The sequence below is a fragment of the Canis aureus genome, chromosome 27 (assembly GCF_053574225.1).
Source record: "Canis aureus isolate CA01 chromosome 27, VMU_Caureus_v.1.0, whole genome shotgun sequence".
NCBI lineage: Eukaryota > Metazoa > Chordata > Mammalia > Carnivora > Canidae > Canis > Canis aureus.
The window spans coordinates 32,268,646-32,292,559 of record NC_135637.1 but is presented as its reverse complement, the minus strand read 5'-3'; the positions used below and the strand labels follow the sequence as shown (position 1 = coordinate 32,292,559).

The following is a 23,914-nucleotide window of genomic DNA, read 5'->3' as shown; positions in this document are numbered from 1 at the left end:
GAGTGCAGAGCCAGACACAGGCCTCGATCTCAGGACCTTGAGATCACAACCTGAGCTGAAACCAAGAGTCAGACACTTGACCGGCTGAGCCATCTAGGTGCTCCTTAAATGGAGAGTTTCTTTCAAGATTTTGTGAATGTAAGAAGAGAAATGGCCTATATGCAAGTTACTCTGTTGCTAATATAAACAAGATCAGAATGAACCAACTATAGGTACTGTAGAGTGAGGCTCCAGTAACAATTTCTTTCTAATCTGTTTCTTTTGTTGTTGTTTTTAATTAATTTTTTTATTGGATTTCAATTTTTATTTATTTATTTATTTATTTGTTTGTTTGTTTATTTATTTATTTATATTTATTTTTTAAAATAAATTTATTTTTTATTGGTGTTCAATTTGCCAACATATAGCATAACAACACCCAGTGCTCATCCCATCAAGTGCCCCCTCAGTGCCCATCACTCAGTCACCCCAACCCCCACCCACCTCCCTTTCCACCACCCTTGTTCGTTTCCCAGAGTTAGGTGTCTCTCATGTTCTGTCTCCCTCACTGATATTGTCACTCATTTTCTCTCTTTTCCCCTTTATTCTCTTTCACTGTTTTTTTATATTCCCCAAATGAATGAGACCATATAATGTATTCTGAGTAAAATAAGCTAATCTGTTTCTATGAACTATTGAAGCAGGCCTTCTGGGAAGGGATTTATGCACATTTTCTCGTGTGTTCCTCTTAATCGACAAAGGAGGTAGCAACTACTATGATCAATACCGACTATGATCAGAATATGGGGAGAGGGAGTCATTGCCAAGGTACAATGTCATCTGTGTGGCAGAGAAGTTTGTCAACCTAGCTCTTCCCACCTATGCATACCAAGCTCTGACCTGCCATAAAATTCTTCCTGTTTAAGGAACTGATGAAAACTCTCAAAGTCTATTCTGGTCTGCTATAGAGAGTGCTTCTTTCCTTCACATTTGCCAATTCTGGACTAATCTTGTCCCACGCTAATCTGCTTTATTTGTAGGAAGCTTTTATTACCATTTGCTGAAAATTGCTTAAACTTCTGGTTTGTGATTGCTCACTCTTCTGTTTTCAACTGCCTTTAAAAGGGACTGCTTTCCTCTAATCTTCCTTGCCAAATGCCTGCTGCTAGTTTTTCACCACCTGGAATACTTTCCTTTATTCATGGTCCAGCAACTTCCCTTCTGCTGCCTGCCTCTGTGTGGAGCCAGAGCTAGGTCAGAGTTTCATGGATGCGAACAGGATCTGTGATTCAGGGGTAAGAATCCATATCAGTATTGAAATGACCTCTTTCCATATACAATCTCCCCATTATACCAGAGCCCAGGAGGGACAGTTCTCTATTTCTTCATTGATGTCATCCCAAACCCTGGCCCTGGCCTGTCATGGGTGTAGCAGGCAAGCAGCAAATATTTGCTGGATGCGAAGTGATTGGAATAAATTTATACTTGTTTTTCATAATTGCACAATAAATGGATGATCTTTGTAGAAAAATCAGAAAAGTCAAATATGCAAAATGGAATCCAACCTTACCTATAATTCCAGCCACAGGTAGCTCCAGCTCAGAGATACAGATATGGGTGTAATTATGGATATAGAGCTAGAGACATGGGCTCATATATGTCACATCTTGTCTTGTGACCTTTGGAATAACATCGTGTTCAAGGCTTCAGATGACAGTGATATATTCTAAGACATCATCTTTAGAGGATCATTGATTTTAATCAATTTATTGTTTTTGTTTTCTGATTATAAAAGTAACACATGTTCTTTGAGAACTCAGAAAATACAGAAAAGAATTAAGAGGAAAACAAAGCAAACATCTGCTCTCACAACCAGAGAGGACTCCTGTTGGGCTGTTGGTGTGTGTGCTTCCAAACTTTTCTCTGCATACAGCCATGTCCTTTTCACAAGGATGGGCTCAGATGAGACCTTCTTTTGTCATCTGCCTGTGTCCCATTGTCCACTGAGGAAGTGGCCCACAGCACTTATCCAAGGCTGTTTGGAGCTGTGAACATTAGGCTATCTGAATGTATGGCCGTTTAGAAACCCACCACAGGGTGCACCGTTCTGGTGATGAATTTCTACCAGTAGGATTCTGGGGTCAAAGGGAAGTACTTTATTTATTTATTTATTTTTTTAAATTTATTTTTTATTGGTGTTCAATTTGCCAACATATAGAATAACACCCAGTGCTCATCCCATCAAATGCCCCCCTCAGTGCCCGTCACCCAGTCACCCCCACCCCCCGCCCTCCTCCCCTTCCACCACCCCTAGTTCATTAGGGAAGTACTTTAATAGGCCATGGACACAGGAGATGAATTTCCTCCAGAAAGGCTAGACTGTGTCTCCATGAGTCCCCTTGGAATCATGGGGTTTTGGGAAGTCAGGACGCTTATGCTTACCCACTGGTCCACTCATCTGTTCATTCTGCTCCTGGGAGGACCTGGGGCTGGGTTCCAGAGCCCAGGCCCTCCCTCCTGTGCTGATTCCATGGGGGACCCTGGTCATCCCTTTCCTGGGTGCCCTACTGGCAATGGAAGACCACCACTGGCTGGTTCTGAGATCCCTTGAGGCCTGGCCCTCCAGGATTCCAGGACTCCGGGCCGAGCTTGGGGAGGCAGCCAGGGGGCAGCACCCCAACCGACCCACTGGGCCAGCACAGAGGGGGATGGGTTGGGGAAGGGCTCTGCTACCCCCACCTGTGAGCTGCACAAACATCCGGTTACAGCCCTGAAACTGCCCCTGTCCTAGTCCCCAGGCACACCTGGCCCTGTTTGTCACACATCCCACGCCCTGCTGGTTGCAGTCTGGGTTTCTCTTCCCTTTACTTCTCTCTTTTGGTTACCCTGAGTTCTGGTTTCAGCCAACTCAGGGTTAACTTTAGCCTGGGGGTTCCCAGGGGCGGCCAGCTGCAGGCAGGGCCACCACTCTGACTCCCTTGCCTGAATCCCCTACCCCACCCAGCTCCCACCTCAGGCCTTGCTGCCCCTGCAGATCCAGAGCCTCCTTGAGCAATGCCTTCATCCAGGAATTCTAGTTTTCTTGTAGTTTCTGGCCCTCCGGGCTCCTCATCCAGCTCTCCCTGAGCAAGTAGCAGGTTGGGGCCCAGAGAGGGGAAGGGAAATGCCCAGGGTCACACAGCATGTCAGATGTGGGCAAGAGCCCAGGAGATGACAGGAACAGCTGGGGGTTGCTGAGGGTCCCCATGAGTCAGGCACGTCACAGGCAACGTCCTGAATCCCCATACCTACCCTGTCGGGGAGAGACTAGTTATCTCCCCCTTGTACAGAAGAGGAGACTGAGGCCACAGAGGGGACGCGAATCAGCCAAGGTCAAGGGCAGAGAGTGGGTGCGTGGGGGTGAGGACGCCTGCCCGCCTGACCCTGGGGTCAGGGCCCCCACAGCAGAGTGTCCCCGAGGCCCTTTGCCTGCTGGCCCTCCCTCCTCTGCCGTGGGGTAGAGGAACCATCCCTGGGGTCGGCCTGGCTCAGCCTGATGTCCCCTCTGGGGGCTCCTTCCTGCACCTCTGAAAGGGAGCCGGGGCCGCAGAATGGCAGAGGGAGGTCACCGCCCGTGGGCACGGCTGGAGCCCCGCCGGGTGAGCGCGGGCGGCTCCGTCCTCTGCCGGCCTCAGTCTCTCCATCCGTCGGGCGGGAGTCAGGAGATGCAGGAGCTGCTCTCACTCACTCTGCACATTAACCACGTCGAGTCTCAGTTTTCCGACCCGTGAAATGGGACGATGATCCCGGCTGTCAGCCTCACAGAATCCCTGAGCGGCTCAGCTGAATACCACGTGTCCCCATGTTTTGTAAGTCCTCCAGGGACAAGAAGCCACTCAGTAGGGTCTTGGGGATCAGTTGCCTTCTGGAACCAAAGATCTAGTCAGTGCTGAAGCCCTCAAGGCCTGGCCTCTGCCCCTCTGCTAGGCTCCAGGGCTCCGGACACTCCAGGCTGCTGGCTGGGCTCAGCGTGTGCACTCATGCCCTTGCCTTGCCCCTGCCTGCAGCGTTGACGACCGGTCCACCCCAGGGAACTCAGGCCCTACCCTGGCCTGCCTCCCAGCATCCTCTGCACGTCCCCTCTCCTCTGCCCGGTGCTCACAATCTATGTCCGATTCTCCTTCCTCCACGGGGCAAGACCCAGCCCTTTCTGGGTGGTGAGCAGGATGGCGGGCCAGGCGGCATGGGAGACAGGAGTCTGAGGCCTTCAAGCTGGAGGGGTCCCGGGGCTTCAGAGGGGCTGGAAAGCACCGGCTCAGGGGTGCTACTGTCCCCCTCTGTGCCTCTGCTCATGCTGCCCCCCCCCCCCCGGATGTCCTCCCTACCTCTGTCCTTCCAGCCCTGGGGGTCCAGCTCCCAGGCCTTATTTTGTGGTTCTCAAAGTTGCTACTGCCTCGAGACCACCCTTGTCTACTATGTAAGACCCCTACAATCCCCTACTCCTGCCTTCTCCACTAATGTTTGTTGGGGAGGAGGGTTTCATCTGCACTGTGAGCTCCAGGTTGGGCAGGGATGAGTGTCCACTGTCCTAGCTTCACCTCCAGAACCTGACCTGGGCCAGGCATGTTTGTGTCTGTTGTGGGGCAGGTTTGGGGTGATGTGAGTGAACAGTGGTTGATGAGCTGATTGACCATGGCTAGGGTGAGGGCCACATTCCCCTGGGCTCATCAGCAGGGTCCCTTGCCCCAGGCCTGCTCACAGGATACTTCATGTCTCATGTGTCATGTAACATGGTGTTGTCGCCAAGGCCAGTAGGCCCGACTCCTGGCTTCCCTGGGTTGGGGGAGTTACTGGTGGTACCCCTGCCAAGAATGAGCTGGTGGAAAGGATTTGCCATCTTTGGGGGTAACTGTGCTGGGTACTGGGTTCTCATCCCCCCACCTAGATCTGAGAGCCTTGGAATGCCCTGGGAGCCTTTCTGATTGGAGGATAGGTGGCGAGAGGAGAGAAGGGGAGGTCAGCCTGAAGGGTGGATCAGGAAGGTCTATACCGGGGGCTGGGAGGGAGCTTGGAGAGTTTGGCTACCCACTGGGCAGGTGCCATCAGGGCTTACCATGCTGGCCTGTCACACCTTTGCCCTTGGCATCTAGACCGAGCACCCAGTACAGGGTCAGACTAGGCAGTGAATGGTACTTGAAGCTCCTCTTCCAAAGGTGAAGCAAGGACATTCTAGGTCTCACTTTGGCCTTGGCTAGACCAGTCCCACCTTTCCTGGGATATGGGGTGCTGAGAGCCTTTCACAGGCCAGGCCCCCAGAAAGCCTCAGGAAGCCTTCATGAATGGATGGGTGGATAGATGGTAAAGGGATGGACAGATGAACAGATGGATATATGGACAGGTAGATGAGGGACTGAGTGATCTGATGCCCTCTTATTGAAGAAGGACTCCCTGAGGCCTCCTGAGGGACTGCTGTGCTTCCAGGCTACCCAGACCCTGGACTCCCAGGGCAGCGATTGTGAGGGTCACATTTTTACCCCCTATCTCTGTATCTGACCCAATCCCCAGAGTTCGAGGGCCAGGAGCAACAGGTCAGGTGTAACCCAGTGTCCCACATCTAGCCCTGGCCAGCCATGTTCACTGAGGGCGCCTCTAAGCAACAAATGTCTGGCTGTCCCCCACGGTTGGGTGTAGCTCCCTGTGTGGCACTTAGGAAGTCCATGGGGTATCCCAAGGAAGGGGCAGGATCTACACGAACACAGTGTTCTGGAACAGAATACTGCTCCTCACCATTGATTGTGATCTCAAACCCTGCCCAACTCAGGCCTGGGCACAGGGGCTTGGGCAGCCTTGATGCTGGGATGCAGGCCCTTTCGCCAGATGGGCTTGTGGAATCTTCTGGAACTGGAACTCCTGCCCCCATTTGGGGAGGTAGAGGCACCTGCTACTAGGGCTGGGGCCAGTCTGGGTTTCCCCAGCTATTTTGAGCAACAGGGACTCTTGGTTTCGCCAGGCCAGCTGTACCGGGGTGAGGGTGCCAGGCCTGCGGGGAGCCCAGCCGTGGGCCCGGGTGCTGGCCCGAGGCTGGCTGGGGTTGGAACAGCTCAACGATAACGACAACAACAATCAGCCATGGACACAAGCAAACACCCATTTTCCATCTGAGTGTCACTCCCTTCCCTCTGGGGGGTTGAAGTCTCACTGTTGTCACCAGGCTGTGCAGACAGGAACTGAGGCCCCCAGGAGCCAGCTCCAGCTACAGCTACAGGGGACCTGGCCCCCCGTCAGGGCTCCTCCTGACCCCCTCCTCCAGCTGCTGGGGTGGGAGACCCCGGCCACATGCGGCCTGGCGCTTCACCCCACTTTATTTTCTCCAAGGCGCGAACCCCATCTCCCGTACCCCCCGGCTCACAGATCTGTTAGGCTCACTTCCGTCCCCCCAGACGGGAGCACTCCGAGCAGGGCTGCGCCTGCCCTACCCACCCTGGGGTCCCCCACATAGTAGGTGCCCAGGGAAGGGAGGCTGGGCGGCGACTCGGTTCTGGGTCGTGTCCACACTGAGGCCTCTTCCGTGCTGCGCCTCGGGCCACACTGGCCCTGAGTCTGCCTGGGGAGCCTGAGGCCGGGGCTCCCTGGCTGCGCCGGGGTCCCTCCTCCCCCGGCCTGCTCCGGCCTGCGCCCGGGCCAGCGCCCCTTCTCTCGGAGTCGGGCAGGGTCTGGGCCCCTTTCCACCCCCAGGGCGCTCAGGAGACCCTGACATGTCCCCACGAAGGACGGGCACCTGGTGGGGACATGCGGGTGGTCCAGGCTCCGGAGCAGCCGAGCTCGAGCCGGCGGATGCTCGGGGGACGCTCGGTGGCCGTCAGCCCTGACGTGAGATGTCTCTGGGCTGGACGCTGAAGAGCAGGGGTACCTGGGGATGTGTCAAGGGTGTTGATGTGGCCACAGGAAGAGGGTGTGACCACAGGGGGTGCCCCGGTGGGTCATGCTGACCGTCCGCCGCTCTGTCCCCAGAGTGGACCCGGGGGCGTCTGATGACCCCAGCTCTGTGACGCTGGCCACCGAAGTCCCCCGGCCCTAGTCCCCATCCTGGTTTCCCCAAGACATTGTCCCTGATACCTGCTGGATTCCTGGGCACAAGGGCTGCCAGAGGACCCGTCCCTTGCTGGTCCTGTCATCGCGTGGGAAATAGAGGCAGGGTCACACCTGGGTCTCTCACAGCCTGGGCTGGGGGCAGCTCACACCCGGGGGCTCTGAGTGGGGCCCACAGAGACCAGGAACCCCATAGTGACCACGGAGTGTGGCCCCTGCTGAGGTCCTCCTGGCCACCGCGGGTCCCATCACGGTACCCCTGTCAGGAGCACCCCACTCAGTGGTGCTGCACCGCAGGGTGTCCGGCCCGGCTGACCGCAGGGCCTTGGCCCCTCCCCGACTGTAACTCATAAGGGACATCATTCAGTCAGCAAGCGGTCATGAGCTCAGAGCTTCAAAGCTATCATCCTGGGGATCCCTGCGTGGCTCAGCGATTCAGCGCCTGCCTTCGGCCCAGGGCGTGATCCTGGGGTCCCGGGATTGAGTCCCACATCAGGTTCCCCACATGGAGCCTGCTTCTCCCTCTGCCTGTGTCTCTGCCTCTCTCTCTCTCTCTCTCTCTCTGTGTGTGTGTCTCTTATGAATAAATAAATAAAATATTTAAAAAAACTTATCACCCAAACTGGGACATTTCTGGGAGTGGAAGGGGTGCTATTAATAAGCAGACTGGGACACAGGCCTGAACTGGGAATGTCCAGGGATATCCAGGATACAGGTCCCACCACCGTCACCTGCCCTGGGCACAGGTGTTCTGTTCTTGCGGTGACCATTACTTGGGTTCCTGGCCAGATAGAATTAGGTCGACTGGAGCTCCAGGTGACCAACTGGCTTTTTAGAAAAGCTGGCCCTACTCCAGCTCCATTACCTTCGGTGACATCTGAGGCCACCTGCAATTCCTCAAGGTGTCTGAATGGGAGCAGACTTTCCCCCAGATCACCCTAGAGGGAGTGAGTCCTCCCGAAGGGGTCCTGTGTGAGCTGCCTTTGGGGACTTTGCACAGCAGTGTGTTTGGGAAAGACCTGGCCAGCGCCACGGATGCTAGTTTGAGATGCTCTTGTGTGTACAGTCACAGTCACCTGGCCACCTGGCCCCTTTCCTCCCATAAGTCCTGTTTAGGAGACACACAGGAGGTTAGAATCATGATCACACAGGAAGATGCAGAATTTGACAGGGGCCCCAGAGGCCATGGAGAAGATTACTGTATGGGAAGAGGGGAGGGAAGGGGAGCCCTCTCTGAGATGTGGACTGTCACTGTGCTATGTTACGTGTCACTAAGTCAGTGGTCATTCCCGTGAGCAGCTGACTGTTTGAAGCCTCCGGAAGCTCTATTTTCTAGGTGCGTGGAAACCCAGGTTTGGATTTTTATGTTGGGAAATGAGTGTTTTTTGGTGAGTGTCTATATCCCCATAAGACACAGGCTGGGGCTGGACCCTATTCCCACCACTCCTTGGCTCAGTGAATACTATGGGGTGAAGGAAGAGGGTGTCCCCCTGCCGAGGCTTGGCTGGGGCACTGTCTTGGTGCCTGTGCAGGCTCACAGGGGGGCTGGGCAGATGGGATAGTCACTCAGCTCAGCTCAGTAGGAGTCCTGGGCTTCCCCCATACTCTGAGCAGTCACCTCTCCTCCCTTCCGTCCCCTCCCCCAGAACCCAGAGCTGACACCTCTCTTCCCCTCCCTGGCCTCCCTTGGGCTCTGATCTGAAACCTCTCCTCTGCTCCTTCCCCTCCCCCAGAGCCTAGAGCTGACACCTCTCTTCCCCTCCCTGCCCTCCCCCTGGCCTCCCCTTGGGCTCTGATCTGACACCTCTTCTCCCCTTCCTCCCCTCCCCCAGAGCCCAGAGCTGACATCTCACCTCCTCCTCCCTCCCTTGCCCAAGGGCCCTGAGCTGCCCCTTCTCTTCCCCTCCCCCCAGGTCCCTCTGCCCTCCCCTGCCTGAGGCTATTCTGGGCTCTGGCTTTTGGGGTGAGAAGAAAGCCACAGCCTCCCTCCCCCATCTGACTCAGTCCTGTCCTTCTGCCCAGGCCTCCAGCCTGAAGGAGCACCCGCTCCCCCCCCCCCCCCTCGCCAAGGCAGGGGGCCGCCCTGGGTCCTACAGCTAGGACACCCCAGACCGGCCACTCTCCTCCATCCTATGGGGACCTGCCTGTCTCCAGCCTTCCCCCCTGCCCACGGGTCGGTGACCTTCAGTGACATGAGCTCTGACAGCCCTAAAGAGGACTCCAAGGCGGGCATTTGCTGATGTTTCTGTTGGTTCAACCTAAGTGATCAGAATCTGCTGCATCAGCTGCTCCCTGAGCTGGGAGCTGATGTGGAGGGCTCAAGGATGAGGGTGGGGGTCAGTGGCAGTCTCCACAGCTGTCTCCTTGCAGCCTAGAAGCTCTTCCAGGGCACACAGTCCTTGTCCCCTGCACCTGACCCTGGCCCACAGGGGTGCTCAGCGAGAGGCTGTTGAATGAAAGAGTGTGTGAATAAATGAATGACATATCATGTTGGGCTGAGCTGCTGCGGAAAGAGCCTGGGGAACAGATCAGCAGCAACCAGCCGTGTGACCCTGACAGTACCCCTACCCATCCCACCGCCGGAGCCTCAATTCTCTCATCTGTGGGATCGGTATACAGCATCTGCTCCTGCTTTGCTTTGTGGATTCAGAAAGCCCTCCCATGACTCCCCTCTTGCCTGCCCTCCTGCCCACCCTGAGTCAACATAGAACAAAGAACTCGGATCCTACAGAGACTTCAGGATGCCTCTGATATCTGGTGGTTACGGGGGTCATAGTGCTTGGCTTCTTCCCCTGGGCTGACATAGGCACGGTATCCTCATGAGGGACAGTGGCCTCAGGTTGGGGATCCCTGAACACCAGCAGGACCCAGGCAGGCAAACTTCCTGTCTGCATGGTGGGGAGGGCAGGGGGATGTGTGGGGACCTCCTGACCAGCTCTGGGAACCTCCGTTTCCTCATCCATAAGGTGTGTGTGGGGTATTAACGCCTGCCTGCTGGGGTGGTCTGGGAATCACACAGATATAGCGTGTCAGACATCAGTGCTAAGCTTCCCTGAAAGCAGCACTCAGCTAGGGGGTCACTGTCCATACGGCCAGTGGGATCACACCTCAGCAGAGCAGGGGACGATCCTGCCACTGGACAGCAGCAATAGAGGGGCCCAGTAGTGTTAGCCTGGCACCCAGTCAAGCATCTGCGGGATGAAGGGAGGTGTGGCCCCCACCTCAGGGCACCCCGCATCAGGCTGACTCGGGTTGGTGGAGTACACCACAGCCATCCAGAGTGAGGTCAGCAGCCTGGTTGGATTGTTGAGCCCAAGGCCAGGCTGGGAGATACAGTTGGTAAAAAAATAAGCCTTTTTAGATCCAGCTTGTGACTTACAAAGAGCCGAAGGGGCCAGCTCCCTGTGGCCCTGTGGCTCTGAACAGAGAAGGTGGAAGAGGATAGAAGAGTGGACTCTGGAGGAGGGACTCAGGGCCTGAGGAGCTCAAGACGGGGAGAACTATGTGCTGTGCTGAAGCATGCCCAGAGGTCGGCAGAGGGGAGGACAGTGAGGAGACCTTTGGATCAGGGCACTTGAGGACCCCTGGTGCCCTGGCAAATGCAGGGAACAGGTGGGGTGACAGGAGACCACCTGGTTTGAGACCTGGATAAAGGGGGACATGGAGCCCAGGAGTAAGGGGTGTGAAAGGTAGGTAGTAACAGGACAGAAGGTGGCATCCAAGATGAGTTCTGGGAGTGGGAGAAAGAGTAGGTTTATGGCCAGAGGGGCAGGAGAAGGTGATTGGCAGGTGGATTGGCCTGGCTATGCCATCCTGGATCATCAGAGCATGTATAGGGGAGGGGGTGCCTGGGGCGCCAGAGGGTCTACTCTGGAGTGACCAAGTGCCTTGGAAGCCACTGGGGATGCCCAATAACTGTGGGAGGTCAGAGGTCAGAGGCCTCGATGGAGTGCCTAGTGACCCAACGTTAGGAGGGCTTTCCCACACAATCTGTTAGAGGATCACACACAAGATGCTCCATTATTTTCTTATTGGGAAATAGAATCCTCAAGATAGGCCACCCCTGAGTCCAGGTATTTCATTACTTTGGGGTTACTTCTTTCCCTTGGGATCACGTCTGTGGTCCTGTTATGGCCATGGGAGGGACAGTGGCTCCTCACATTGAGATGTTGAGGCCTGAAAGCTGATGCTGAGCCAGAGAGACTGCTCTCCGATAGAGATGGAGGGCAGAGGTACTGACGTATCTCTGATTGCTGGCCGTTACTGCTGTAGCGAGACCAGGCAGGGCCAGGGGAAGGGGACCGGAGTGGCATGCACCTGCAGTGGCCTTAGGGAAATGGGTGTCACTGACATTTCGTTGGAAGGGGGCAGTGGGAAAATTGTTGGGAGGTGGGTCCCGAAGGCAAAACAACCCACCCCCCTGCCCCAGGTACTGTACTTCCTCACAGGATGCCTGTTCATCCTGGGGTCTGAAGGTTCCATTCCAGAAGTCTGGTTCTCTCTGCTGGATGCCCTTTTGCATCTTCCCTTGGAGCTTTGGGGACATCTCAGGGCAGTAGACATAATCCTGGAGGAAATGGGAGCTCCGGAAGATCCTTAGCAGGGAAGGGCAGGGGTGGAAGTGGACTGGGGTGTGAGAGTGGTCAGGAAAAGCGTGGTGGGACGCCTGGGTGGCTCAGTGGTTGAGCGTCTGCCTTTGGCTTAGGGTGTGATCCCGGGGTTCCGGGATTGAGTCCCACGTCAGGCTCCCTGCATGGAGCCTGCTTCTCCCTCTGCCTGTGTCTCTGCCTCTCTCTTTCTGTGTCTTTCATGAATAAATAAATAAAATATTTTTTTTTAAAAAGAGAAGAGTGGAAAAGCAGCCCAGTGTCCTCACCTGTCAGGGTATGTGCTGTCTTGCCCTCCTACCTGGAGAATTCCACTTGAGTCAGTGGTACCATTGGACAGCCAACCCTGGAGCAGCTACTGTGCTTGGCACTGGACCCCCTTCCCCTGGATCCATACCAAGAATTTTGTGTGTTTTTCCCTCAGGAAATCATTCTTCTGATTGAAGGTGACACAGAGAATCCCTGGATCCTGAGGGGGAGCAGCTGGGACATGGGAATTGGGGATTGTGCTGGAGAAGTCAACTGCCAGGGCCTAACTCTCTTGGCGCTGGGGCAACCAAGAGTGAGCCCTGCTGTGACCCTCACCTTCCAGAACTGGGACTGATGTGAGGTCTTCAGGAAGAGGAGACCCTTTCTTGGCCCTGCCCCCAAGTGCTCTGACCCTGATTTTTGAGCCAGAGGAAGGTGAAGGGACCTGAGGAATCCAGACACTCTGAACCCAGGCTCTGTCCCCCTGGATCTGTCACTGGTCTCTACAACTCTGTCCCCTTAGGCTGTGGGTCCTGGGAAAGGGACCTGAGTCCCAGGAGGGAGAAAGGGGTCAGGGACAGGGCCCTGAGTCCTCAGAGCCCTCCAGGGAGGAAGCTGGACAAATCAGGAGGGCCTGGCTGAGATGGGCAGGGTGCTGACAGAGACCTGGGACCTGGGGTCAGGAGCTGAGATCTGGGGTAGGTGGTGATGGGTGTCCAATTCATTCTCTGCTATGACCTTGGGCAGGTCACTCAGGGTCTCTGGGGCTTGGTGTGTCCATCCATAGGACAAGGATCACGAATATGATTTTCCTCCAAGGGTGGAAGACAGTGATAGGTAAGGCCTGGAGAGCATTTAACTGGGGACCACCTGGAAAGAAGGCCCCAAACCCACAACTAAAATCAAAGTCTCTTTCTTGTGACCCCAAGAGGAAAAGGGGCTGAAGGAGGCCAGGAAGAAAAGGGGAGTGAGCCTGGGCTGAGGAGGCCCCAGGAGTGGTCCTGACTGGGCAGGATGCATGGAGGGACAGGAACATAGGAGAAGGTTCCCAGACTCCCAGAGAATTGGGCAATGGAGTCGTGGTCAGCTGAATAAGGTCCCTAAAGTTGTCCGCGTCCTCATCCCCAGAACCTGTTCCTTTACCTGGCAACAAGCATTTTGCAGATGTGATAGAATTACATGTGCAGATGTGACATGAAGTGGGGAGATGATCCTGGGTCATGTGGGTAGCCCCAGGTAGAGTCTTTTCAAGGGAAGAGGGTGGCAAGGGTCACAGAGTGAGGAGATATGGTGGAAACAGAGGTCAAAGAGAAAGGGAGAGACTTGAAGATGACACAAGCTTTGACAAGAGGGAAGGGGGGATCACAAGCCCAGGAATGTGGGCATGGATTTTCCCCTGGAGCTCTCAGAAGGTTGCCTTGGGGCCTATTTCAGATTTCTAGTCTCTAGGCCCTATAATAAGTGCGCATTGCTTTTAGATACTAAGTTTGCGGTGATTTGTGACAGCAGCCACAGGGAATGAACTCAAGGAGCCAAGGGAGAGACTTACCCAGGACACTCAGTGTGGCCACTACTGAGTGGTGACATGCCTGGGCCATTCCTCTCTAGTCCCCCAGAGTGCAGGGGAGGAGCGGGAGCCCAGGGGCCCAGCACAAAGGGCTGTGGGTATTGGGACTGGGTCCTCTCTCCCCACTCAAGTCAGAAAGCAGCCAGGATCCCAGATGCCCAGAGGCCCCTGGAGGCCCACAGTCCCACAGAGAAAGTCCCCAGATGGACCTTGGTGTTCTCAGTGATGTCCAGGATTGAATGGAGCTAATTCTGAATAAATAATGCCCCGCCCCGAAGATGGCAGGTGACTTTCTGAGCCACACACCTGAGACAGAACCCCATCTTTCTTTGGCAGAGCTGGGGCATGAATCAGGGAGTGGCTCATAGGCCCGGAATACTCGAGGGGCCATCAGGTAGAATGGGCATGGGCTCTGGGTGCAAGGAGCTGTGACTTGGCACCAGGGGTCCATTCTGGATCGGAGGGCAGGAGCTTGCCTGCCTGGGCCACACTGGGCCAAATCAGGGGACTGTGACTATGTGACCAGCCTTGGTGACCTGGCGGTAATGGAGACAGGAACACGGGGGGGTCCCCAGGGAGGAGCAGCGGTAGCAATCCTTATGGTCATTGCCATATCCCGAGGTTGCCAGGTAGTCATCTGTGTGCATGTCAGAGCCTGAGTCCCATTAGTGGGGAGGCCTCTGGTAAAACACATCTCACCTTTTATTATGGTACAAGATGCCTGGCCTCAGCATTGAGACACCAGGGGCCCTCCAGCAAAGGCTTTGTTTCTTCTCAGAGAAATTGTGAGGCACCTATTTCCCTCCTTGTGCTGGTTCCTGGGGAGCTCAGAGCTTATTTTGGCAAGTATCTGAGCCTTCAGACAGGGCTTTTGTGCGAGTTTCCTTCCTGGCTTCCTCCTATTCCTCTTACATCTCTGAATCTGCCATCGGCTGAGGAATTGAAGTGGTTCCCAGATTTAAGAGCCCGTGAAGCCGAGCTGCTGGAATGTCCTGGGCCCCATGGGTGGTCCAGCCTGAGGGAATGACGGGGAGGGGGTAAAGGTGGGCAGAAGGTGAGTTGGGCGGTGGGGGAGGAGGGCATACAGGGGGCGAGGGCCAGGAGCAGAGGTGTCCAGGCCCGAGCAGGGCTTCCAGGCTGAGGGAGAGAGGACACCGGGATGTAGAGGGTCTCCACAAGGTCAGGGAGGGAGGGCTTATCTGGAGGTCACCAGCCATGGGCAGCTCCAATCAGAGAGAGCAGGAGGTGGGCTTGGTTCTGTGCTAGAGGAAGAATGGTAGAAGGAGAGGACAGAGGGACTGAGGTCCCAGTGACCAGATTTCCCATGTCCAGGCCAGTTTCCCGGGAGGCACCACCAGGGAGACTGTGGGCCCCTCCTCTTGGGCTACTTTCCTAGCGGGTGCCAAAGATCCCATACACTTCACCCTAGAATCCTGGAGAGGTTGCAAATTAAATATGAGACCCCCCAAAATTAGAGGGCATGATTTCTGATTGACAAAAGGACAGTTTATTGAGAGCTGATTTGGCACCGGGAGCAGGGTTGGGGATGTGGGCATGGGGCCTGGCAGGAGCCCCCCAACACTGTCGGGAGCACCCTGATGCCTGGCTCAGGGGATCCCTGCACCCTCTCTTTGGCCTCGGGCCCTCTGCAGATTCACCTGTCCTGCTAACTCGCCGTCCCATCCCTGAGCTCCCCGTTCCTGGCTGGCATCAGCCTCGAGATCCTAGAGCTCTGTGAGAAATCTGTCTGTCCTACAGCATCAATCTCTCTGAGATCTTTCCCTGGCAGCTCTCCTTAGTGTCTTCATATAGGGCTTCTGTCGGTCTGTTTTCAACATGGTTTCTGTTTTCCAAGCTCTTGTCTCTTCCAAGGAGACCCAGGATTCCACGGAGGAGCTTACACATTAGCCAGGAGGCCCTGGGGAACCATGGGCAGTGGGCCCCAAGACCGTTGGGAGTGAATGTGGTCTACACAAGAGTGGTAAATATAGGGAAGGTGCTGAGGGTGGGCTGTCCTGTCCTGCTGGCCTATCTTCTATTCTGGAACAGTCTCTGGGCTATTCTGAGTAAGAATGCAACTACCCCATAAGGAAAAATGAGGATTCCTTCTACCCCAGAGGCCAGAGGAGATGGTCAACTGGAGGAGCAGCTCTGAGCCACAAGGAGGAGGGACAGGTCGGGGTCACTAGAACTGGCCCATCCTGTCCCCACCACCCCACCAGGTGCTTCAGAGCAGGAATAGGCTACAGGAGGTGAGATAGCCAGACAAGAAGGTGAAGTTTCCAGAGAAATTCAGACTCCAGCCACACTGAGGACAGAAAGGAGAGAAAAATGCCTCCAAATTTCACCCTGGTCACAAAAGAGAGAAAGGGTAAAACTCACCTAGGACAGTCACCTGGGTCCTTCTGCTGAACACATAACACAGTGACACAGCTTCGAACATAAACCCTCTGTCACCCCTGGCAGCACACCCCCTCCCCGCCAAACCCAGGTCCACCTGCAGCTGCTTGGGAGGCTCAAAGTCCAGCCTCCTCTTTATGGGGGCTGGTCTGGCCCATGAGAGCTTGAGAGGGGGGCCCTCTCCCCACCGTCCCTTCACTTCTTGGAGGGGTGAGCTTCCTCCCATCCCCAGACATGGAGGGTAAGAGGGATGTCTGAGTGACATATCCCATCTTAGGTAACTTCCTGGACGGAGCTCTGTCTGTGGCCCAGCTTGCTTGGGGAATGCCACCTGGAAGACGTGACAGTCTTGTTTCCAGACACAGTGAGGCCTGTGCTTCCTGCAGAGTTGAGGGCCATGGAGGGTTCTGGATGCCACCACACAGCCTAGACACATGTGCAACATGACCATGTGTGCAATAGCAGGTGCGTGAGTGTGTGCTAGTGTGTGGATTTGAGTTTATTGTGCCTGTGAGTGTGCATGTTGTGCATGCACGCATGTCCAGTCTGTCTGTGGGACCCTGAGCCTACATCCACCATGCTGAGCCAGCTCCTAGCACAGCAGTCCGCCTGGTTCTCAGGGCCCATTTCCAACATCTAAGAAGGTGAGTCAGTCCACAACCCACATGGCCCCAGTGACTACCCATGGGCATTTTGGTTTAGTGCTTGTGATGGGGTCAGCGATGGATTGGATTCTAAGGGGCTCCTGCCTTCCAGGCTTTGAATACAGCTGGGACCCCCATGACAGATGTGGAAGGAGGGGCCCCCAGTGGGGGTATGCGATTGAGTGAATAGGGTGCAGGGACTGTAGGTCTTGTAGTGAGTGTGACAGAGTCCTGTGTGGGAGGGCCACAGGGGAGGCAAGAGCATGGAATCCTCTAAGGAAGGAGGGATGCTCTAGGCTGTGGATGGGAATGCCCCTATGGAATAGGAGGCAAGAGAAAACACAGCATTGAGTGGGGTCATAAAAGAAAAGAGAGTGGGACATCTCTGAGGCAGTTCATCCCTGATGGAGAGGCCCCAGGTCCAAGGAAGAGCTCAGACATTATCCAGGAGTCTACAGGGAACCCAAGTCAAGTGGGCTTCAGGATTGCTGGTGACTGATGAGGTCCATTAGAAGAGCAAGTAAAGAGACATTGGGGATGATGGTCTATTGTGTTTCTCCTGTACTGGAATATTCTGGCAATTATAGGTGAGAGTAAAGCTAGCCCTCAAAAACACATGAGGTTGCCTTCTGCAGACTCCTTTCCCACAATGCCCAAGGAATGATGTTAATCCCTAAAAACTATTGAGTTCAGGACACAAAGTGTAAAATCCAAATAAGCAGAGACCGTGATTTCTGATTGAATAAAGGACACTTTATTGAGTGTTGCCTGAGTGTGGGGAAAAGGGCTGGGAAGACCCAGATGGGAGGCAAGATCCTCCTGGAGGTCCTGAGGCTCCGAGCCCCCTTCGGTGGGCGGGGGGCATCGGGAACCTAAGAGCACTCTGCGGGGGCCACCTTCTTCTCCACAGTGCTCCCCTCGTGCGTGACCAGGCAGCTGAAGCTGCTGTGAGATTTCCACTTGTCAGGCGTCAGGCTCAGGTAGCTGCTGGCCGCGTACTTGTTGTTGCTCTGCCTGGAGGGCTTGGTGGTCTCCACGCCCTGGGTGACGGGGCTGCCGTCTGCCTTCCAGGCCACCGTCACGCCGCTGGGGTAGAAGTCACTGATGAGGCACACCAGGGTGGCCTTGTTGGCGCCGAGCTCCTCAGAGGAGGGCGGGAAGAGTGTGACCGAGGGGGAGGCCTTGGGCTGACCTGTGGGGACGGAAGGCCAGTTGGTCAAGGCAGATGTTTGTTGTGTCAGCACCTACCTGAGTGCTGGTGTGGAGGTACAGCTGTGTCATGTCCATGTCTTGGGCCTCAGGCGGTCCTTGCTCCTTGAGGTCACATCAGCTATGGTATTAGGATAACTCACCTTCCATTGGGGGAGCATCCGAATGTCCAATTTTGGAAGAGCTGAGCCCCACTGTCGTGTCCTCCCTCTCCATCGTCACATGTCCTTATCCCCCATGTTTGTCCCCCATGGGTTCCCTTGTTAGTGGATTTATCAGCAGGACACTTCGTCTTTCCCTGTCTGTCCTATGGCGTGTCCCGCCAGGTCCAAGTCTGGAGTCTGGTCATGTAGACCTCATCTGTCTGTCATGGTGCTAGGCTCTCAACCCTTTCTGGGCGGGATTTTCTTGCCCATGTTTACCCTGAATCTATCAATGCACTCCTGGCCACTTCCTGACAGAGACCCTCTGAGGCTGCCTGAGGGGGAGAGAGAGTCTGCCGTGGGATGCATTCCAGTACAGTCGGTGGAGGGTTAGTGGAAGAGGTGTGTATCTGGAGCAGGGGCTTTTCTTAGGGGTCACCTTGCCCAGGACCCTATACTGGGGATCTGCCTGTCCAAGCACTGCAGTGTGCCTGGCAGACGTAGGATCCATCCCTGTCCCTGTGGGTCACCCGTCACCAGATGCTCCAGCATCTGCTCAGGGGTCTGTCCTCCAGCATTTCTATGGGACTGGGGAACCCTTGGGACCTGAGTGGCCTAAGCCCTGCCCAGTCTGAGGAGATCCTGCCTGTCCTGGAGGAAGACGAGGGACCCCTCCTCTGAGGCCACCTTGTCATAGAAAATCCTCCCTTGGTCCTTGTTTCTTTTGCCCGAGTTCTCTTCCATCTCGTGCCAACCACGAGTCCTCACTAGATCCCACCTAGAACCCGGCAAGCACAGGACCCAAGTGTCACACACGTTTGGACAGTTGAGCTCTGCCAGCACCTTTTCCACAACCCATGGTCTTTGTGCCCCAGCCCAAGTCCCCCAGTCCTATGCTCCTTCATCCCTCATTTCCCATGTGTGGGTTCAGGGAGAACTCAGGTTACTGAACACCCAGGACACCAGGGAGAGGACCCCAGAGAGTGCCCAGTCAGGGTCAGAGTGAGGGCGAACAGGAAGGGGTCTCTGGGACCATCCTGTCCTGCCCTGACCAGGAGTCTGAGAAGAGAGAACAGGGTGAAGGGGGTTTGGGGGTGACCCAACAGAGAAGGTGCTGGGCCCCAGAGAGGTTCAGACCCCAGCCACAGTCAGGAAAGAAAGGAGAGGAAAATGTCCCAAAATATCACTCTGGTCCCCAAAGAGAGGGAAAGGGGGAGACTCACCAAGGACGGTCAGTTGGGTTCCTGAGCCGAACACGTAACACAGTGATAGAGCCTTGAACACAAACCCTCTGTCAACCCTGCAGCCCCTCCCCTGCCCCAGGCCCATGTGCAGCTGGCTGCTTTGGAGGCTCAAAGTCCAGCCTCCTCTTCTTGGGGTCTGTTCTGGCGCATGGGCGCTTGGGTGCAGCCCCCTCCCCACCTGTCCTTTCATTTCCTTCAATGTTTGAGTGACATGTCCTATCCCAGGTAGCTTCCTGGTTGGAGCTCTGTCGATGACTCAGCTTGCCATAGACACCTGGAGAAAATGAGAGTCCTGTTTCCTTTTTTTTTTGGGGGGGGAGTCTTGTTTCCAACAGAGACATGATGGGGCCTGTGCCCCCTGCAGAGCTGAGGCCCATGAGGGGTTTGGAATCTAGGATCAGTCCTAGACACATGCTCATCATGGTCATGTATGCTAGAACAGGCATGAGTGTGTACTAGTGTGCGCACATGAGTTTATCGTGGTTGTGTGTGTCCAGTCTGTCTACTGGACACAGCACCAGGACTCGACATTCTGAGCTGGCTCCTAGCAGTGCAGTCTTCCTGTCTCTCAGAGTCCATTCTCAGCTTTCCAGGAAATGAATGAGTTCACACATAGGTCCATGGCACAAATCAGAATGGGTCTTGACTTGGATTCGTGGGCGCACAGAAAACACATGAGCATTTTAGCTTTAGTGCTATTGATGGGGTCAGTTGTGTACTTGACTTTGAGGGGTCTCTGTCATCCAGGGGATGAGTGCAACTGGATCCTCCATGACACATGTGGAAAGAGGGACCCCAGAAGCCCCCAGGCGGAAGCTGGAAGACCAGCTTCCAGGGACTGAGTGTCTTGTAGTGAGTGTGGCAGGAGAAGGGGAACAGGGCAAGGTTCTTAGGGAGACAGGGGTTTGGGGGCCCTGATAGAGTGACGATTCTCTAAGATGGGCTGGTGGAATTTTCAAATGGGATAGGAACCCAGAGAAGGCCTGGCCATGGGTGAGAGCCTTCACAGAAGGGAGAATGGCACATCACTGGAGGTGGGCTAGTCTTTAATGGAGAGGTCCCAGGTCTGGAGGGATTTGACACTCACCAAGAAGCCAGAGACCTCAAGGGCAATGAATCCAGATAGGGCTAGGAGGGGATATGGCCTACAGGAGACCTACAAGTATAGGGAACGTAAGGTGTGGACGTATGGAACCTGGATCGGGCTGTTTCCCACTTCCCGGTATGGAATTTTATCTCTGCTAATATGGACCAGAGGGATCTACCCCACAAAGACCTGTTGGGGGAGGGTTGTCTCCTCCCCATTGGACCAGCAACACTGTTCACCCTGAAGACGGTTGAGTTCAGGACACAAAGTGTAAAATCCAGATGAGCAGAGACCAAGATTTCTGATTGAACAAAGAACACTTTATTGAGTGCTGCCTGGGTGCGGGGAGAAGAGCGGGATGACCCAGATGGGAGGCAAGATCCTCCTGGAGGTCCTGAGGCTCCGGGCCCCCTTAGGTGGGTGGGGCCGTCGGGAACCTAAGAGCACTCTGCGGGGGCCACCTTCTTCTCCACGGTGCTCCCCTCGTGCGTGACCAGGCAGCTGAAGCTGCTGTGAGATTTCCACTTGTCAGGCGTCAGGCTCAGGTAGCTGCTGGCCGCGTACTTGTTGTTGCTCTGCCTGGAGGGCTTGGTGGTCTCCACGCCCTGGGTGACGGGGCTGCCGTCTGCCTTCCAGGCCACCGTCACGCCGCTGGGGTAGAAGTCGCTGATGAGGCACACCAGGGTGGCCTTGTTGGCGCCGAGCTCCTCAGAGGAGGGCGGGAAGAGTGTGACCGAGGGGGAGGCCTTGGGCTGACCTGTGGGGACGGAAGGCCGGTGGGTCAAGGCAGATGTTTGTTGTGTCAGCACCTACCTGAGTGCTGGTGTGGGGGTACAGCTGTGTCCTGTCCATGTCTTGGGCCGCAGGCGGCCCTTGCTCCTAGAGGTCAGGCCAACCATCGGTAGGCTCACCCACCTTCTGCTGGAGAGAATCTGAGTGACAGATTCTCTAGTTTCTGGGCCTCTGCATGGCCTCAGGGTCTCTCCACATCATATATCCTTCTAATCTACTCAGTCTACCCCCAGGACTAGATATCAATGCTTTCTTTCCGAGACCCTGCTTTCTTTCTGAATCTGTGTGTGCTTGGACACAGCTCTCAGGTGACATCCCCCAGGTCACTTACCCAGGATTTCCTAGAGCTGGCATCTCTGGGTTGCAGGGCTCTGTTACCCATGTGAGGAGTCTGTTTCCTGCCTCCAGGCCACCTCATGCCTTCACAGCAGCCTTGCCCACCTCCCTAGATACCCACCTTCTAGGGTTGCTGAATGGGATGGGCTGAGAACCCTGGTTCTTGAACTCAGGGAGTCCAGTGGGGGAGGTTTTTCGTGTCAAGTGAATTTCGAGTTCTGAGGATGGGGCTGTGTCTGTCCTGAGGGTCTCCCTTTTCTGTGAAAACCTGGGGGTCTATCTCTCTTAGCATTTCCGGGTACCTAGCAGTACTATCTCTGTCACCTGTCCCTATCAGGGACCTCGGGTCCAGTATCTTCTCAGGGGCTCTCCAGATGGAGTGGGCTTTGAGGGGACGGACCTCTGCTGCCAGAGTTTCCTAGACCGGTCCTATTCTTGGTGTCTAAGTATCCCTACATGGTGGATGGTCCCATCACCCTGGGCTCCATTCTCTCAAGTCCTTGCTTTATCCTTTACCCCTTGTCCTGCTTCCCCCTCCTTGTCTCCGAGTCCCCATATCAAGGCTCTCCTCATTGTGCCCATGCAGCCCTCTGCCCGGGAGCCCCCTCCACCAGAGACAGAGGCCAGCACCTGAGCGGCCCCCACAATCCTTCCATCACCTTATAGCCCTGCTGGCAGTCTGAGCATCCCTCTTCCTTATCCATCTCCCCTCATTTCCCCTCACATTCATGATTCTAATAGACCCTGACTGGGGAACCGACCACCCCCTAGTCCAGAGAAGAAGGTCCTGTAGGTAGAGGGCTGGACACACAGTGAGACCTGACTGTATGTACATCAGGAAGGATTTTGGGGCTGGTCCCCTGCAGCTCCAATACAACGTCCGACAAGGTGGGAGCAGTGGAAGCACGAGGGGCAGACGAAGCGGACGAAAGGCATAGACCCCACAGACCTTTAGCCTCAGCCTTCATCAAGTTGGAAAGGAGAGAAGCATCACCTGAAATTGTAGAGTGGGAGCCAAGGAGGCGAGAAAGGGGTAGACTCACCGAGGACGGTCAGGTGGGTGCCTCCGCCGAACACAGCACACTGTGACACAGCCTCGAACATAAACCCTCTGTCAGCCCCTCCACCCCTGACCCAGGCCCACCTGCAGCTGCTCGGGAGGCCCAAAGGGCAGCCTCCTTGTCACGGGTGCTGGTTGGGCAGATGGGGGTGTGTGGTGAGGAGGTTGCCCCTGGAGACCAGGAATTTCATTTCCATGGAAGGTTCAGATTCCATCCATCCTCAGTCCTGGGGAGGGGTTGCAGAGGATGTCTGGGTATGTCATCGATATTCCCAGCTAAGTCCATCGTTAGGGAGGAGCTGTGTGTCTCCTCAGTGTGTGTCAGTATGTCATTGTGGAAGGGGTGAGCAGGCCTGTTTCGCACAGGGATATGATGGAGCTGGGACCCCTTTGCAGGCTTGGGACTGGTGGGGAGTGTCCTGAATGCCACCACATCTACAGCACAGGAGTCTGACGGGGTTTGGGGTCAGGAATGGGAACTGGATGGGAGGAGAATCCTGTTTCTCCCAAGCAGATAGATCTCTCCACAGGCCCTAAGCTCCAGCACCCTTCCTTTGGCAGGATCTTGTGGAAGGTATAGTAGATGGTGAGTGTTTAGTCTCCATAATGAGTTGGAGGAGGGCAGGTGTCACCTGGAGGAGTGTAGGTATGTGGGCTCTTGTCAGCTGGATAGACCCGCCAGGCCCCAGGTGGGTGGAGGGGCGGTCACTGCTTCCAGAAGTTTTGCCCTGAGTCCAAGTGTGAGAGTCTGACAGACACTTTCACCACCTCAGAATCCCACATCCCTCATGTACAGGAAGCATCATTTGCACACGGTGGCCCCACCAGGCAGGACACATACTGTACTCTTACGAGTGACCTTCGTGTTGTGAGGGTGTTATGACACCCAGGCCTCTGCCTGCATCATGGCCTGGGGATGTCACCTGATGAGCTCACACAAGGTACATACAGGCCTGGTATCCTTTCTGTGACACAGTGGCCCGCCAGTCAGTAGTCCTGCTGTCCTCCCTGATCTGTCTGCTACTTCCTGTCCAGACTCACTCCCAGGAGCTCATCATGTCTCCTGTCTCACTCCATCCTGGACCAGAATCTCCCTGGCCTCCCTATTTGTCACTGGATGGCTCTATGGGGACTGCAGTGACTGGGTTTTCTTTGCTCATGTCCCACGCTGGGACTCTGTGTAGACCCATCCTCCAGGTCTTCCTGAACCTTCCTGAGGGATGCCTACCTTAGCAGTGTTTGGAAATGGACCAGTGTGTTTGTGATCATCATGTGTGTGCATATTGTTTGTATTCCTTTGTACCTGTGTGTGTATGTATGTGCCTTACAGCTCAGATCTCACACTAGGTTCCTAGGCAGATGAGTCGGTTGAGAGACTTGTCAGCAGCTCCTTCCCTGAATCTGATCCTGGATTTCTAACACAGAGGCCCAGGCAGGTCAAGCCAGCACAAGGGGTGGACCGTGGGTTGGCCTGATCTGAGGGGTCCTAGAAAACATAGGTGGTATCGATCTCCCATTGGAACATCAAT

The 23,914-nt window shown here is 55.2% G+C and overlaps 2 long non-coding RNA genes and 2 gene segments (V, D, J or C); all 4 read right to left on the bottom strand.

Annotated features, from left to right (window-relative positions):
- Positions 1-1,783: 1,783 nt before the first annotated feature.
- On the bottom strand, positions 1,784-8,760 carry LOC144299117 (uncharacterized). Its single transcript, XR_013365897.1, has 3 exons — positions 5,072-8,760; positions 4,121-4,230; positions 1,784-3,883 (listed from the first exon to the last, which is right to left on the bottom strand). It is a non-coding gene; the product is annotated as an uncharacterized LOC144299117 (long non-coding RNA).
- Positions 8,761-14,154: 5,394 nt separating this feature from the next.
- On the bottom strand, positions 14,155-15,906 carry LOC144299116 (uncharacterized). Its single transcript, XR_013365896.1, has 2 exons — positions 15,853-15,906; positions 14,155-14,485 (listed from the first exon to the last, which is right to left on the bottom strand). It is a non-coding gene; the product is annotated as an uncharacterized LOC144299116 (long non-coding RNA).
- Positions 15,907-17,245: 1,339 nt separating this feature from the next.
- Positions 17,246-19,246, bottom strand: LOC144299115 (immunoglobulin lambda constant 7-like). The segment is given in 2 exon segments: positions 17,246-17,706; positions 19,090-19,246. Coding segments are annotated over 2 exon segments (426 nt in total).
- Positions 19,247-20,495: 1,249 nt separating this feature from the next.
- On the bottom strand, positions 20,496-22,524 carry LOC144299114 (immunoglobulin lambda constant 7-like). The segment is given in 2 exon segments: positions 20,496-20,954; positions 22,369-22,524. Coding segments are annotated over 2 exon segments (381 nt in total).
- Positions 22,525-23,914: the final 1,390 nt, after the last annotated feature.